Source organism: Temnothorax longispinosus, chromosome 3, assembly GCF_030848805.1.
Source record: "Temnothorax longispinosus isolate EJ_2023e chromosome 3, Tlon_JGU_v1, whole genome shotgun sequence".
NCBI classification, from domain to species: Eukaryota; Metazoa; Arthropoda; class Insecta; order Hymenoptera; family Formicidae; genus Temnothorax; species Temnothorax longispinosus.
Genome location: NC_092360.1, coordinates 8290245 through 8306175, shown reverse-complemented (window position 1 = coordinate 8306175; position 15931 = coordinate 8290245). Strand labels below are relative to the sequence as shown.

The 15931-nt window shown below is 34.5% G+C and overlaps 3 protein-coding genes and 1 long non-coding RNA gene across 9 annotated transcripts; 1 reads left to right on the top strand and 3 right to left on the bottom strand.

Annotated features, from left to right (window-relative positions):
• Positions 1 to 80: 80 nt before the first annotated feature.
• LOC139809560 (scm-like with four MBT domains protein 2) lies at positions 81 to 7365 on the bottom strand. 6 transcript variants are annotated; one of them, XM_071772521.1, is made up of 8 exons: positions 7232 to 7365; positions 4292 to 4463; positions 3055 to 3467; positions 2885 to 2974; positions 2202 to 2725; positions 1160 to 2010; positions 372 to 1024; positions 81 to 288 (listed from the first exon to the last, which is right to left on the bottom strand). In XM_071772521.1, exons 2-8 carry the CDS (start codon positions 4335 to 4337, stop codon positions 118 to 120), a joined length of 2748 nt encoding a protein of 915 aa, XP_071628622.1. In that variant the 5' UTR covers positions 4338 to 4463; positions 7232 to 7365; the 3' UTR covers positions 81 to 117. The 6 variants fall into 6 exon arrangements, with proteins under 6 accessions (XP_071628622.1, XP_071628625.1, XP_071628621.1 ...); XM_071772524.1 differs by having other exon boundaries at positions 4292 to 4444; positions 7232 to 7355; XM_071772520.1 differs by having other exon boundaries at positions 4292 to 4830; positions 7232 to 7332.
• Positions 7366 to 7401: 36 nt separating this feature from the next.
• LOC139809572 (uncharacterized) lies at positions 7402 to 8663 on the top strand. Its single transcript, XR_011731135.1, has 3 exons — positions 7402 to 7600; positions 8017 to 8220; positions 8525 to 8663. It is a non-coding gene; the product is annotated as an uncharacterized lncRNA (long non-coding RNA).
• On the bottom strand, positions 8091 to 11847 carry LOC139809567 (uncharacterized). Its single transcript, XM_071772537.1, has 3 exons — positions 10046 to 11847; positions 9731 to 9874; positions 8091 to 9056 (listed from the first exon to the last, which is right to left on the bottom strand). Exons 1-3 carry the CDS (start codon positions 10226 to 10228, stop codon positions 8529 to 8531), a joined length of 855 nt encoding a protein of 284 aa, XP_071628638.1. The 5' UTR covers positions 10229 to 11847; the 3' UTR covers positions 8091 to 8528.
• A 370-nt stretch (positions 11848 to 12217) lies between these two features.
• On the bottom strand, positions 12218 to 15050 carry LOC139809565 (uncharacterized). The gene is made up of 3 exons (XM_071772534.1): positions 14640 to 15050; positions 13348 to 14409; positions 12218 to 13264 (listed from the first exon to the last, which is right to left on the bottom strand). The coding sequence occupies exons 1-3, from the start codon at positions 14656 to 14658 to the stop codon at positions 13122 to 13124; spliced, it is 1224 nt and encodes a 407-aa protein (XP_071628635.1). The 5' UTR covers positions 14659 to 15050; the 3' UTR covers positions 12218 to 13121.
• Positions 15051 to 15931: the final 881 nt, after the last annotated feature.

Sequence of the window (15931 nt, the reverse complement as noted above, 5' to 3'; positions counted from 1 at the left end):
AACGTGAAATTTTTTAACCAAAGAACCTTGAATCCTATTTTTAAGTTTATCAATTCTGGTATAGCTATACGTAACATGTATATTGTGAATAAAGAGAGGTTTTATTGATCAGGTCGATTAAACAATTTGATACTGCTCGGGCTCTACTTCGTGAATATGTCGTAGGAAAAATGTAACTTTGACTTGTTCAACGTGTCGACATAGCTTCATGGCTAAACTCGTTCGTAGTTTCATGTGCTGGGTAAGGGAGGGAAGATTCAGCAACAAAAACGCAAGACCATCAATCTCCTAATGAACAGAAATATATTACCAGCATGAGTTAGAATTGCGATTAAAATTTCAATCAAGATATAATCAACACGTATACTCACCTCTTCTTTGACGCGATACGCAAGATCTTTGCAGTCGTTTGTTTTTCTGAGATATCGAAACACGTCGTCTACGCTCCAATATAATGGATTTGAATCCAGCTTTCGAGTCTTCGGTCGCCGCTGTGTCTTTTGCATTTTCAGATATTCGGCATCTGCCTCGGAACAATCGGATTCTATGCTTGTGTCCCAATCTCTCTTAGTCCCTCTAGTGATCCCCGTGCCTTGATTGAATCTTTTGGAATGTTGCTTCGAATTTAAATTTAGGAGACTGGGCAGTTCTCGATCTTTAGCTTTTCTATCGTTGAATGAACTACCAGAGTCTTCCGAAGCATTACTGGAAGCTACTTCAGTTTTAAAGTCATCTGACTTGTCGGATTTCTCTAAACCTTTCTGTATCATGATATCTATCTCTGAGAGCGGTTGTCTCCCATCGAACGTCTCTTCAGCTTGGCTCTCTGAAATATGCTTCGCCAAATCTAACGATATAAATGGCATTTCATCTTCCTGATCGTATTCTTCGTGAACCTCTTTATGCTTGTTTGCCCATCTGCCACGTCGTCTTTTACGCCTTCTACCCCACGGTTTCGGTTTTTGCACCATGATACTTGTATATCCTTTCGGTTTTCCTCGTTTTCCAGTTCCAACCGTGGCTGCTGAAAATTGAAAATTGAAAATGTCAATGGTGCATGTATGCGTGTGCATTTCATACATTAATTATAAAATATTATGAATACAACAAATTTGCGTATGTGCAATATATAATTTCTTTAAGATATTCAGTTGCTTACTGTATTTCGTTTTTGACGTTTTATAACACTCATCTGGACATTCGTTTTCCGATATATGCAACGGCCCAAATAAATTCGGGCATACCATTAATTTTTTACAAATACTTCTGCAAAAATCTGCTACCATGTCTCCCGATGTAACAATGGCCACACTCGCGCGATATGTGTTATTTTTATGCTTTGCCTTCAAGACTTCTAAGTGAAACCCAGGATCTGGTTTGGTATCACATTGCAAAACCTTTAAAATCCTAGCACTTCTATATCCAACAGATACTATCATTGACAAAACTTCCCGCATGACCAATATAACTGGTCCAGGTCCCACTGACTTTGGAAGTGTCGCTAATTTACCCTTCGATATCATGGGGCCTGTGAAGCACCGGTAATTAAAATATATCTTTGGACACCAGAGAGAAGAGCGTGGTTCAGATATCGGTATGTCCAAAACATTGGTTTTCTTCTCCTCCTTCACAGACGTTTCTAATTTCTTACAAATTTCTATATAGTCGTGCGGAGGTTTTAACGGATAGTGATTAGACTCACACCATCCAACAGGAAATATTTGCAAGGAATTCATGTCGACTATATGGTCTGGCCGAAAATACTCGTAGTTATCTAACTTTATCCATAACAGATTGTCAACGATTTTGTTAATGTGGGCGGCGCATATTACATGTTCATGTTCTGGATCGACAGCTTCCAGTCGCATGCCACATTCAAAACCTGCCTCACTGGCACTCGCACGTTCATTAAATAAGTTCTCAGGCGCTGCGCTAGCATGGAATGCTTCCAAATATTCATTCCAATCAAAATTTTCCGTCTTTGAAGTCCAACCTTGTGGATGGGTAATCCTGTGGTATTCAGATCGAGATTACAACAGGAAAAATAATGTTAAGATGAAAGAAATATGTAGAAAAATATACAATATTTGTGAAAAAATATATATTCTACACGATTATATGAAACAGTATATCTTTAAGGAATTATGATAAAATAAATTATTTTTAGATTGACATATTCGTTACATTTATTTGATACTTACATAATATTGTTTTTTTGCGCCCATCCAATTGGAAATATATATGGATGTTCTGCAGTGCACAGCCATGTATTATTTTCTGAATTATTAGAGGCAAGCGTATTATCTGATTCATCCAAGCATTTAGCGCGTACATCGATATTCACAAGAAAATATATATCGTCAAATACTTTCGTTACAGTAGCAGGACAAATTTTCATCCTATCTGCTGGATTCAAAGCTTCCAATTTCATTCCAACTTCGAAACTATGCTTTGGATGATCTACATTATTATTAAATAATTCTTCCCCTAACTCATAATCTTTCGGTTTAGATTCTAACAACTCCTTCCAGTCTTCATATTTATGCAAATCGACTATTGAACTAGGTGGTTCCAAAAACCAAGTGGAAATCGAATCTAAATTTGATTTAGACGTGAATCCATACGAATGTAAACGCTCGGATGTACAAAATATCCAGAAGTCTTCACGAGTAGAATCTGGAGTATCGTATCTCAATAAAAGACGTCCTCCGACGTTCTCCATAATCTGGAAAAAGAATCATCAAATATTTTCAAGACACATCACACGATTACACACAAATATCCTTAACTATTAAAGCATTAATAAACAAAAGTAAACACTTTGCTCATTTTTATTCTTTTGCTTATAGATTTTGATTTCTATAACGTATAATTCTGTTCTTACCGTAGCTACCCATAACTTGTACGGATGCAACACATCACTTATCTCAACCTTCATACCCTGTTTTATCCTATCTGCCATACTTAGGCCATCCTGCAAGGCGAGTGTTATGTTAGATTTATTACAATATTGATTATAATATATGTAAAATTCTAGAGATATTAGTATCTTACCCCTGTTAACATCTCAGCTGGGAGTGTACGTGCCGTTGTCAGAAATTCGTGCAGCTTGTCTACGCAGTCTGGTGATCTCTCAAGTATAACATCAGGTGGTTTTAATTTTTTATTATTTTTCGCACTCCAACCAAGTTCATGGCCAGCTTCTTTCGTAAGATTAAACCAAAATTCTAAAGATCTATCGTCCCCGCCAAAGTAACGCAATCGCAATAAGGGTCCGCAAGCCATGACAATAGAGGCTACCCAATACGACACTTCATTCTCATCGTTACTTTTTTGCACTGGTACTTCTAATGACATGCCTATCTCAATACTGTTCTGCAATGTCAACTCCACATGAGGGAACACGATCTGTGGAACTTCCACACTCTCCGTGGCGTCGAGATAGTCTTGCCAAACAAATACATATTCTAAAATATAAATGATATGATATATTATTCAATCTGAATTTGATATATACTAAAAACAAACTGTGATTTTACTTTATCTGACTCTCTCAAATATCATTATGACAAAAACTTAATAATATATTTAATATAATATATATTCTACAAAAAGAAACTGATATTATTTATTAATAACAATGTAGATGAAAGAAATATTATAATAAAATAAAATAATATTTTTCAAGAATATTTCAATTAAAAACTTTTCATCACTTTTTTATTTAAATCACACTTATATTAATTATTCTTTCTCATTAAATTCGTATTATATTAATATGTATAAATTATTTTAAACGAAAATATTTAATTTATCGAACTAATAACTTTTTTTACCCTGACATTTTTATCTGCTATTACTGATGCGCAAAACGCCATTTTCTGAATTGTTAATATAGAACAGATAGTGAGAATAGAAGTACGTTTGTAAAAGATAAGAAAAACACGTCAAAAAGACTATGCGAAAACAACGCAACGCGTGCTCTTTGATAGTTAATTGCCGTAATACGTGAATTTTCTCCCGTACAGCGTACGTAATTCACTTCTCAAAAGTTTTATTTGAAAACGCGTTCAACTACCATGTTGTCTGTAATCTACTCTTATTACCTTTATTGGAAAGCGATAGCGCTCAAGCTGACCGTGTAAAAAAAAAAAAACGCGCGGGATAACTTGACAATCACGTGTAACTCCGACATCGAGAGAACCGATGAATTTCGTTCGCGTGACGGTAAAAATTTTTTGCGTACGCGAAATTTAAAACGGACGAGTATATAAAGTTACGAAATTTTTACCTCCATCCTGCGGTCTCTCCTGCGCTCGGTTCTCGTGCGTCTCCATACTTTATTTACACCGCCGGGCCGTCGAGCGAAATACACGGCGGGACCATTAATGGATCTTTGGCGAAGGGCTGGCGATTGTTGCGGGCGAAATAAATGTGGCGAGCCCTGATAGGAAGAGTAACACCTACGAATCACCGTGCGCAAATGAGTGAAGGGCAGTGATCCCAAATCGTAGGATTTTTCCACGCATGCTCAGCAGCGCAGTACAGTAGCGTACCTACGTAGCCCGCGGGAACGTCCGGGGTATTGTTCGGGGCGACCACGTCCACGAACGCTAAAACGCTCGACCGAACTCGACCCCGCGGCCCCGCGGACCCTCAGCCCGAGAAAAAGTCACTAGATCGCGAGTCGTGTATGCAAGACACCTCGAATAAAAATTCTTGAATATAAATCTCAGAATAAAAAATGCATCGGGTCTCACGCTTTTTTGCACTCAAGTTCAAGTTCAAGTTCGCATCGATTTCCTACTGCCAGCTGGCTTATTTGGCGTTCTGTAAATAACGATTGCTCGTAATTGTTAATTGCATACTAATTTAACCAAGAAAGTTTAGTTCATCACTTTTCATTTCATTCATTTTCGAGGTTGCAATAATTTTCTTAATCTTTCGATAAATATTATTTTGATATTTACAATAGAAAGTTTTTGAAAGTAAGATGCGAGCAATGATTAAATTATTGCATTTTTTAAATAAGATCATGTATGATAAGCATGAATATAATATAAATAATTAGTAACGTATATATTTACTTATTTATATCTTTATAAAGTAAATTAGTAGATGTAAACTTGAACGTTTCGAATTTAAACGGTTGATTCAGTATTTCAATGTTGGTATTAACTAACTTCACACATTCAATTGTAACACTCATTCACATAACCCGATTTCATATTTAAGGTCATTTAAGTCTAATTTTAGTTGATCTTGGATGATCTTAAAATTCGATCCAGTCTAATGATCATATAGCTCAAAATTGTACTTGAGACGATTCACCACATATGTAAAATCTGACTAAAGATCTTATATACAAAATGCTAAATGAGAGCTCGACAAGTTAATATTATAGTTTACAGTACACAGCCAGCAGATTGCCAGCAGAAATCGAACAAGATCTATCATTTCATGAATTTTAATAAATATTATCGTTAAATTAAATAGCCACAAAATATATGGCAAAATATATCTACTCGCTTTCCGTTGATCATCATATTCTATTAGCAGACTCCGTCATACTTTTGCTGGCATTTCGATATAAAATTTGTAGTAGATAGGTATTTTGCAAGATCTATTCTCGACGGATTCGGATATCTGGGTAAATATCATCCTGGGTTCGTTCAAATATGTGATTAAGTACAAAGATTTCTATCAACTGAATAATATAATTACGTAATATAAAAGTTAATAATATAAATGATAGTATGGAAAAAGCTTTGTTTTAAATAATTTTAAAAAATAATATTAATATATTTTCAGAAAAAGTGCTTGTTGATATAAAGCTACTTTAATAACAACGTGGTAACAAAAGACGTGATAAAAACTTTTCCCAAGAATCCCAAGAAATGTCCTACTTTGCATAAGTTGGTTGGTTTTAACAAGTCATGCAATCGACTGCACACGTGCGTATAAAAATATGGAGGATGCGCATGCGTTGGAAAATCTTACAATCTGGGATAACTGATTCTTGAAGGTGGATATACCTATATAGATATACATATATAGCTTATTGTTGTTGACGAATATAAAAGCAGTCGCTCCTGACAAACAAGGACACGGATTATCGATATATCTCACATATTATAATTTGAAAAGAAAAAAAATATTGTAGCACTGTGATATCGTATAGACACAAGTATCCAAAAACGCAAATAAATCCAACTTAATTTGGATATGTCATGATATATCCCTGCATTCCTTACAGAATGGAAAAAAATAATAATGAACTCACGTATCTAATAATAAATCCGAATAAATCATAATATCTCGTCTCAGCATGCAGGAATGGAAATCTATGAAATATGTTATTATCTATATGGTATTATCTACGATAAATAGAATTCGAATGCGAATGCGGGCGCCGGCCCTACTATTACGCTCCTGGTGCATAATAAAGACTGCTACGTACAAAATACAAAAGCATGATATACACGGTATACGGTTCGTTCATTTTACTTGCACTTTCTGCACTCGCGGACTCGTCACTCTCTCTTTTCTCAACGTCCGAATAAACATATCCATCTTGTTTCAAATGCAGAAAATAATATGGAGTGCAAATAAAACAGATCTATATCTTATGCTCGTTACATTAATTAACTGATGAAACACACATATTATTACACACATACCGTCTAAAAGTTGTATCAAGCCTAGGTGCTTAAGTTTACGCTCTTGCACTTAAATAATTTCACGTGTAATGATTTTTAGGATGAACATGCAACCGCTGCGAAGGCTATCTTTCGACTTTAAATATAACCGTTCCCTTTCAACGCCATTCCGTTTCGATCGTTAATTATTCCTTTCATGACGCTCTTTGCTCTTTCGGATTATATTATCTACTACAACTACAACCTACGACTATATCAAAAAAACAATTAATTGAAAAGGAGGATGCTTTTATTACTCAAAGACAGATCTTGTCGCACAGTTTCTCTACCAAAAAATATCAGTTTCACAGATTTCTATAAGGAAACTATTTGAGAATGCTTGGTTTAGATAAATACGTTATTGGCACGTATATTCGGGACGTCCACGCATCGTTCTTTTCCTTTTTCGAACAATCAACGATATGTATATATTATATATATAGGCACGTACACTTACGAGGTATTGTTAAAGAGGGTCAATTAAAAAAGCTGGCTGTCGACCAACTAGCGAGGATGAATCGTAACGTACGTACGTAGGTATCTGCGATGAACAAAAACGAGCGTAAACGTGAGTCGAGACACCGACGAGGTACTATTAAAGACGGCTAGCCCCGGATAAATTTTCGTGATCAACTATCAAGTGAACTCGGGGATAAGAAGAGTGCAGACATTATCGACCATTCGATATGAGCATATATAACCGAAACAATTAGCCTACAATATTAAATATTAAATTTATTATTTATTATGTTATGTAGATGCTTCATAAACCAAGCATACGTAATAACGTCAAATATATATTTCTACGAAACTATGTTTTTCCACGGTGATTAACCACGGATGATAATAGAAGTGCAGCTTTAAGAATTAAACAAGAATGAATATGTCCAATGTGTCCATAGGTGTGCTATATATGTATATTCAAGTAAAATATCAGCAAAACGTTAGCAGTTTGCCAGTGCACAAAATGGATAAATAATAAATCGAAAATTAATGTTGACTAATCGTCTAGCTGATACTTTAATTTGATATTCTGGCGTTGCTAATAACTATAAATTAAAATACTAGTACAAAACATGAAAAATATTGCAGCGACAAGATTTTTTGCATTAAATTTCTTCTGCTTTTAAATAATCAAGCTATCACTTTATTTGATACATATAGTCTTCACATACGTATATATATATGTACATGTATTTAAAAATTCTTCTGAAAATACATTTTGTAAATTCCACAATTATATATATATATTTTTTAATATTTAGATATTTAATCGTAAAATATAATGACTTTATTCATTGGCTATATTTTCTTGCAGTTGACGCAATTTTTTATATCTGCTTCCATAGGAGAGATCTTTAAGTTTTTCTTTTGCACAAATAACTTTGTATTTAAGAGCTTGAAAAAATTGTTACAATTAACTTGGTTCTTTAAAAATATGCAAGCAAGACACTAGAAAGGCAATTCCTGCTGAAGAAAGGCTTAGTGTATATAACTATAAAATCTAAATAAAGATTCCTAGGTAAGTTCTATTTATTTAAGATTTCGGAACAAATCATCTCGGAAATTATTTCCATGTGAATATCTTGTACAAGTTCTTCAGATCTAGCTTCCTTAATGAAAAAATTTCATTTCTTTTTACAATAATTTTATTTCAAGGTAAACATAGTTTATATATTAGTTAATATTAACAAGATTTAACAATTTTTAAGAAATTAATTATAAAAGTAGTTATGAAAATGAAGAAGCCAAATATGTAAACTCGTAGAAAATAAAAATAATTGAAATGATATTAAGTAATTTTGTAATACTATTGAATTCAACAGGTAATCATAGATTCGGTTCGGAAGAAATCACGTTATTGGAACCTCCAGATTGGTATGAATATACAGAAAGCGATGGTGAAACAGCAGAATAATTAGTCGTAGGTGTAGGGGATCTTTGAGGAATCGAATCTTTGTATTTCCCTAATTCCGCTTCTATAAGAATCTCATTAATGTAACGTTTAGCCATTATACGTGAATAATTATCTAATTTCTTTAAAGTCAACGCCACGTATTCACCATAAGTCTCATTTTCATCTCGTAGAGATTCTTTCTCTGCGATAGTAGCCTTTAAAATATACATTTCACTTGGCTTGTTATCTTCGTTAATCTTTTTTTTTCTCGGACTACTTAATTCTGGAGAATGAAATACTTTCAAATGTTTTTTTCGTAACGGGATATTACGCAATCGTAAGCTTCTCTCTGATTCGTGTTGTAATGTAGCTTCTGCTTTCGGGCGTGTTACTTCTGTTTCATTAATGCTTTCGTGGTCCTTACGGTCACTATTTTCTTCCCGTTGACACGCCTCAGAAGTCTGAAATAATTATAGAACATCATAATACCAAAAATATATTACCTATAACTCATTTTGATAAGTTATATTACCAAAAATTATAATTGTGTTTAGCAATATCTTATATATAATATAATTAATTTTAGATTTTAAATATTAAGTTCTATTGCAGAATCATACAATGTTTCAAGAAACCATTATAATAACTATTATTATAAATGTGGAACTTTCCACGTTTGTGTATTGAGTTCTATAGATGGAAAACAAGTGTGACTGCATTGCCTCTGTAATAATGTTTGCTTTAATTACAAAATCTATTTTTAATATTGTATTAATAGCTGTTTTGTATCAATAGCTTATTGACGCACATTACGAATTTTTATTTTCTCTTTATTTTGATCTACTCTAAAAAGAGAAGCTGTATTGGTTCATTGAACGAATATCGTGATAAAGTAAATAACTACTTTTCTTAGAATTACTTTCGCACATATCCAGTTGGCGTAGATATGGCAAGAAAGACAATATTAAATAAAAATTATATGTTGTTTTACATACAATAATAAATCATAAAAAATTAAACAAATAGAATGTTAAATCTTATCAATTTAATGTGATTTTACTTACATTATATTAAATATTAAAAGGAAATTATTTAAATTTATAAACTATAATCTATAAATGTGCATTTGTTTTACCTCAGAAGTATTTCTTGCACCTCTCGGTCTATAATGATCTCCCAAGAACATCATTGCACGATACGCAAACCATTTTGATGATACCTTCTTTTCGCTTCCCTTTGTAGAATCAATCACTTTAATTCTCTCTCTTCTATACGACGCCTAAAAAAAAGATAGTCATTTATTATCATAAATTACATACTAATTATGTTGAATATGAAATTATTGAACACGAGATAATTATGTATAATAATAATTCTACAAATTATAATTATTTTTTATTGTAATACACTATTAGAATATATAACAAATAAATATAATTCGTTTACATGCCTGTAACGAAAGCCATTTCTTTTTAACGTCCAGTACTGTCGTAAGGAATTTATTAGCGAGATTTTCCCACGTTTCATTTTTTTTCCTACTAATTTTATAATACGGATCTGAGGAATCCCATAGAATCGGCAGGCTTTCTATTTCACTAATAAATAATAAAACTTTATCGTTTGGCCACTCCATTATTTCACTAACTCTCTCTCTCTCTCTCTTCACAATATATATTATCTTTATTTAATATAGTTTACAAAAGAAATTTGACTTCGACGAGGCTTCAATTCTGTGTATGAATGCCTTGGCTGAGAAAATGTATTAAAGTATTAACCCGTCCAGACGGGTCGAGCATGAACGATCACGAACGATTGTTTCTCTCCCGTCTCTCGTGTATTTCTGTCCCTACTAGGACAAAGTAGCATGATTTATGATGAGATTTGATATCTCATTGTCAGATTATTATTATTATTTGTATTTCCGTCCCGTAAGGAGCACAATATATTGTCGAGTTGCATTAGACTTTTATGATTTTGGATAATTTTATGTCTATCAGATTAATATCTTTCCTTTCAAAGATTTTTTCTTGTGAGGCGACAGAGTCGGGAATCGAATCTGTCCTCTCCACCTGACAGACGAGTGTTTTGTCACTAAGCTATCCGGCAATTCCAACAGTGTCCAGCACCTTACCGAGTGCTTTTCCTCTGATAAACATATCGACGAGAGAAGAAACCGAACGTATTTGTCGATGTTCATTTGGGGCTTTGGCTCGTTCGTACGTCGGTCGCTCTCGTCGAGTTCGTTCGTAGTTCTTCATTCGCGCTTGTTCGTGCTCGCTTTTGCTTGAAAGAGATCAGGCCAATCCTGAGCAAATTTTCCTGATTATTATCAAGCGAGCCTGATAGGTCCGGGAGTAATTGGAGTATCGACATTATTATCAGTACTTTACGATAATGGTCGATTATACTTTACTGCAGTATTGGCTAATCGTTCAGATATATATTTATGTCGAACGATATCGAATTGAGCACTCGATAATATTTGTATAACTCTTCAGTTATTTCCACGATAATCACGAAATTTACTCAGGACTGGCAATTTTTAGTATCTCGTCAGTGTTGGCCGTATTTTTTGCGTACTGATAAGAAATCAAACCGATTATTCATCTACCAATGAAGTACTGGTGGAGGATAGGTCCAGAGTCAAGTGAACGAACGCGAACGAACACGAATGAACTACGAACAAACTTGATTCGACGAATGATCGAGACGGAGTCATCAGTATGAATATGAATGAGTCAAATGTCCACTAGATAGTTCAGCAAGAAAATCGTTTTTTAGGTGGACTCGGAATTATTTTTCAGTATTATTCATATATTTAGATGTGGAAAAATATTATTCCACTATACAAGAAACACATTTCAAAAATATAATGGAAATTAAAGTTATTTGATGTGAAAGCAATTGCCCATTAAAGTTGAATGCCTTAGAAGTAGAGAGATATTTTCGTGAATGTACCTGATCTTTATCAAAATTTTTTATACAGATAAACATGAAAATAATAGAAATTATATATATAAATTATAGAAATATACTAATCACTAATATTAAGTCTCTTACACTGAGAAAAAAGTTAACTTTATTAAATCCGTTCAGCTGATTACTATTTTTTAATTGAAATATTCAAGTATTTAAATTAAATATGACATATTAAATCTAACATGACGTAATTTGACTTAAATACTTAAATACTCTAATTTAAAAAATGATAATCAGTTGAACGCATTCAAGTTAACAACTTTTTTCTTCAGTGTATAAAGAAGATTGTGAAGATTGTCTTCCATGTAAATATTTATAGAAATCATCCTAATTCCTCTTGGATATTATTAAATCGTAATATTGTGATTCTGATAATTGAAAATTCAATGACAATGAAGAAACTTAAATGTACATTGACGAATATATTCCATCTCTTGTTGATACATCAAAGAACAAGCTTTCATTCAAGTTTGTCGTAAATATTTGTACGCGTTCGTTCTTGTTAGCTGATATAGATTCATCTCAAGAAATTTTATAAAAATAAATTTTTCGATCTTTTACTTATAAAAAAATATAGAATAGCGACAAATTAATAATATTATTATATTATATGGCAATAGTCGAATTATACAAAACACATGTATATTCGTATCAATCTGTTGCTATTATTATCACAAACCGTACTTCTCAATTATTTAAATACAGACAGACGTCTATCACTAATAAAATATTACAGGACACTTTCGGCAGATTATCCTATTTCACAATGTTCGCATTTTTTGCGTTATGAAACAAATAAATGTTTATCAGATGAATAATAAGAAGGTATTGAAAGCTATAGGAAATACAGCTAAAAATACAACAAGTCCAATTTTAAAATATAACAAATCTAATTGCTCGCGTATATATTTGTATTTGTGTATGTCGGGTATATTTTATTGTATTTGTATATCCCGGGGATATAAAAATCTAGAAAGTAATATACACATATATAGGAAAAATGATATTGCATAAAACTTTCTTTTTTTTTTCCCTTAAAATCGAAAAGGCTCGTATACACACACACACACAGTTCCAAGTTTAAAATATAATTATGCTTTATAGGATATGATCGCAATTGCTCAAACTTTATCCGAAATTCAATCGTCTGGTAAACCCTCTTAAAAGGAAAAACAAAGAAAGAAAAAAGTTGTATAATCTTATAGAAATTCTTCAATAAAAAAACATCTTATTAGACTAAATTATCCAATTTGCATTTTTTATGAGCGTTACTAAATTGCGAATCTAATCGTTAAGTCATTAATTCTTATTATATTTACATCGTACATGTCATTCGCAACATTCTTGAAATAGCCTTGCAAGCGACTTTAGTTAGTAATATGTTCCATTCATAATAAAAAAAACTTGAATCATAAAGTTAAATTAATATTAACCAATGTTACTGCAGCCGGCTTAAAGAATCTAACTTTATACAAATAACAGTTTCGATTGCGACTGACCACTGCTCTTTGCGATTGATAGCAGGGGAGGATACAAGAAAGCCTAATTTAAATACCCAAGCGACTGAAAACATCTGCTTTCTTGACGCGCGTCACTGTTGCCACTTTACTGAAAGTCACTTGTTTGATGGCAGGAGTACTGGTTGTGCCCAGGCGTGCTTTGGCTGGTATTGAGATAAGTCGTTCTGAAGCTGCAATAATAAAATTAAGAAATCAAGAAAAACTGTTCCTCTGTATACAACTATACCTATAGATTAATGAAATATGTACAAACCTAATTTGCCAGATGTAACAGCAGGTTTCGTAATACTTTTGATGCTCGGTTTAACATTACTAGGAGGTACTACTTCCTTTTTCAGCTTCAGTATACGGTTTGTATTATTCAAAGTAATCTTCTTGCTGACTTCATGATCGGCATGCATAGTGCCGGTGGTCTTAGGCACGACTCTCTTTGTCGTTATGATTGACGTGCGTATGCTAGGCGACGTTCGGTTTTTCAATATACCTGGTGTACCAGTAGTGCCCGATCCATTCTTAAGTATTCCTGTGGTAGTTGCGTGATCCTTCTTGTCGTCTATATCGCCGAGACGCTTAAAAACGCTAGTCGATCTCTTAAACACATCCTTACCAACTCCGGTAATATTGAAAGTAGTCGTGTCAGCTAAATTGGTTGTGCTCGTAACTGAGCTATCACCTAATCTATCAAATACTGTTCGTTTTTCAACAGGTTTCTTCAGTATCTGAGTTCTTACTGTCGTTACCTTTGGCGTCGCAGCAGTATATTCAACAGTATTGTCTTCATTACCATTTGTCACCTTTATTTTCTTTTCCAAGTTATTCCAATTATCTTCATCGTTTTCATATACCTCTTCCGATACCAATTTTCTTTTGAGAGCTATCTGTTTTTGATTAACAGTACTAGTGGCGACCGGAGTAGAAATTGGTTTCCTTACAGTCACAATCTTCTTCGCTGTAGATAAAGGTTTAACTATCTTCTTTGTAGGATCAGTTTTAGACGCCGTCAAAACCACAGTCTTATTTCCAATTTCTTTGACCACTTTCTTCACGACAGGTTTCGTAGAAACTTTCGGAGTCGGAAGAGTGTCTTCTGAATCGACTAAAAACCTTTCGCACGTCGTTTCCTCCACTACTTTCTTGGCGTATCTCAAAATAGCAATCATATCGCCCATTAACGTGATGCCCATTTCTTTTAGACTAGGTTTATCCAAATCTGGCAACATATCCGGTTTGATATGATTATTCGTGAATACAACAGCATGTCTAGTGGCCACATCTTGCGAAAATCCAGCCCCCTTGAAGAACTTCACCCAATAAGCTACAAAATTATGGTATGGATTACATATATGTAAAAGAGAAACGTTTCAGAGACAAACACAATTTACAAATGTATCAAGTATATAAGTTACGCATATAAATTTTAAATTGCTGAAGCAATTAGAGCGAGTAAAGTATGGCATCAAGTTATTTACTGTTTACGTATTTTTCAAAATATTGTAAATTGATAGTTTTAAAGATTTGAAAGATTGCTGGAACTTCACGACTCACCTGACAAGGATGCAGCCATTTTAATAGTTGAAGTACGCGGCGAATTTTGCCCTGTATGTTCAATAATCAAGTTAGTCGAGAAACCGGGCCCGGGCTTCTCTTTCTCAAGAACAGAGCTCTGACGGTTTTTCGTACATTTTGCGAAGAGCCGCCGCGATTAATCTCCAAGTTGCAATCGGGAGTTAGCAGTCAAATCAGAAACAGACAGAGCTACTTCATCAACGATCTCTAATTGCTCTAATTCTAAATCGTTTCTGGCTCTATTTCATACAACGCCGAGAGAAATTATTAATAAACACGAGAATTTCTCCGAGCCTCCACCATGCCTATATATGTATACACGATTTGTTGTACATATGTATGTCGTACATATATGTATACAAAAGCGATTCACGACATTCACGTAAATGCATACACGAACTAAACGGGACACGTAGACGAGCCAGACGAGGAAGTTAGCGATCGTCGCGCCTAACTGCGGCAGGAAGCGATACGATAGCCAATGGCTGCGTTCAGCCGAACCTCTGCTTAGCGAAGCGGAAGGTAGCAATTAAGTGTAATTGGTTGGATCCAAAGGTAAGAACCAATCACATTCAGTTGCTACCTTTCGCTTCGCTAAGCAGAGGTTCGGCTGGACACGGCCAATTCAGCAGACCAAGCCGCTCAGTAGCAGTCGAACGTGATTGGCTCTTACTTTTAGAACCAACTAATCAACGCAGAGTGTTGATATGGCCGGTATTCATAGTTATTTAGACCGTCTTAAGTTCAATCTTAAGATGTTATGAACCAATCACAGAGCCGTATTAGCGTCTTAAGACATTACTTAAGACGATCTTAAAGACTATGAATACCGGCCTAAGGGCCGGTCTCACAGTCTCCGATTAACGTGATTCTCCGATTAAACTCACTCTGCATCTCTTCTAACTATCCCCCTAGAAGAGACGAAGAGTGAGTTTAATCGGAGAATCACGTTAATCGGAGACTGTGAGACCGGCCCTAAGACAAACTCAACAGTTGTGTCTGCTGAACGCGCCCAAATGGCTGCGTTTTGCCGAACCTCTGCCAGAGAGAAGAATGAGAGGCGCAATGACGGCGATTTTCTTGCGCCACATATCCACTTTCAGGAATTGGAACTACGAGCCACATCCACTTTTCGATATTGTCTGTTTTTGGTGGTTCGTGTCCGAACTACCCAGCTGGAGGGGATATGGCCGCGGCGGCACGCGCCGGCTATGCCACGATGCCACGCATTTCGGATATCGTGTCTCGTGCCTCGCCTGCCAAGACTGGGA

Bases quoted from the DNA above. Each gene is read 5' to 3' on its own strand.
- LOC139809560 (XM_071772521.1), bottom strand. From the start codon at position 4,337: ATGGAGACGCACGAGAACCGAGCGCAGGAGAGACCGCAGGATGGAG. The intron at 2,726-2,884 runs GTAAGAACAGAA...TTCTTTTTCCAG, and splicing joins ACAAGTTATGGGTAGCTACG to ATTATGGAGAACGTCGGAGG. The intron at 289-371 runs GTGAGTATACGT...TCTGTTCATTAG, and splicing joins CGTATCGCGTCAAAGAAGAG to GAGATTGATGGTCTTGCGTT.
- LOC139809567 (XM_071772537.1), bottom strand. From the start codon at position 10,228: ATGGAGTGGCCAAACGATAAAGTTTTATTATTTATTAGTGAAATAGAA. The intron at 9,875-10,045 runs GCATGTAAACGA...TCTTTTTTTTAG, and splicing joins AGAAATGGCTTTCGTTACAG to GCGTCGTATAGAAGAGAGAG. The intron at 9,057-9,730 runs GTAAAACAAATG...TAATTATTTCAG, and splicing joins GTGCAAGAAATACTTCTGAG to ACTTCTGAGGCGTGTCAACG.
- LOC139809565 (XM_071772534.1), bottom strand. The intron at 13,265-13,347 runs GTTTGTACATAT...TTATTATTGCAG, and splicing joins TGTTACATCTGGCAAATTAG to CTTCAGAACGACTTATCTCA.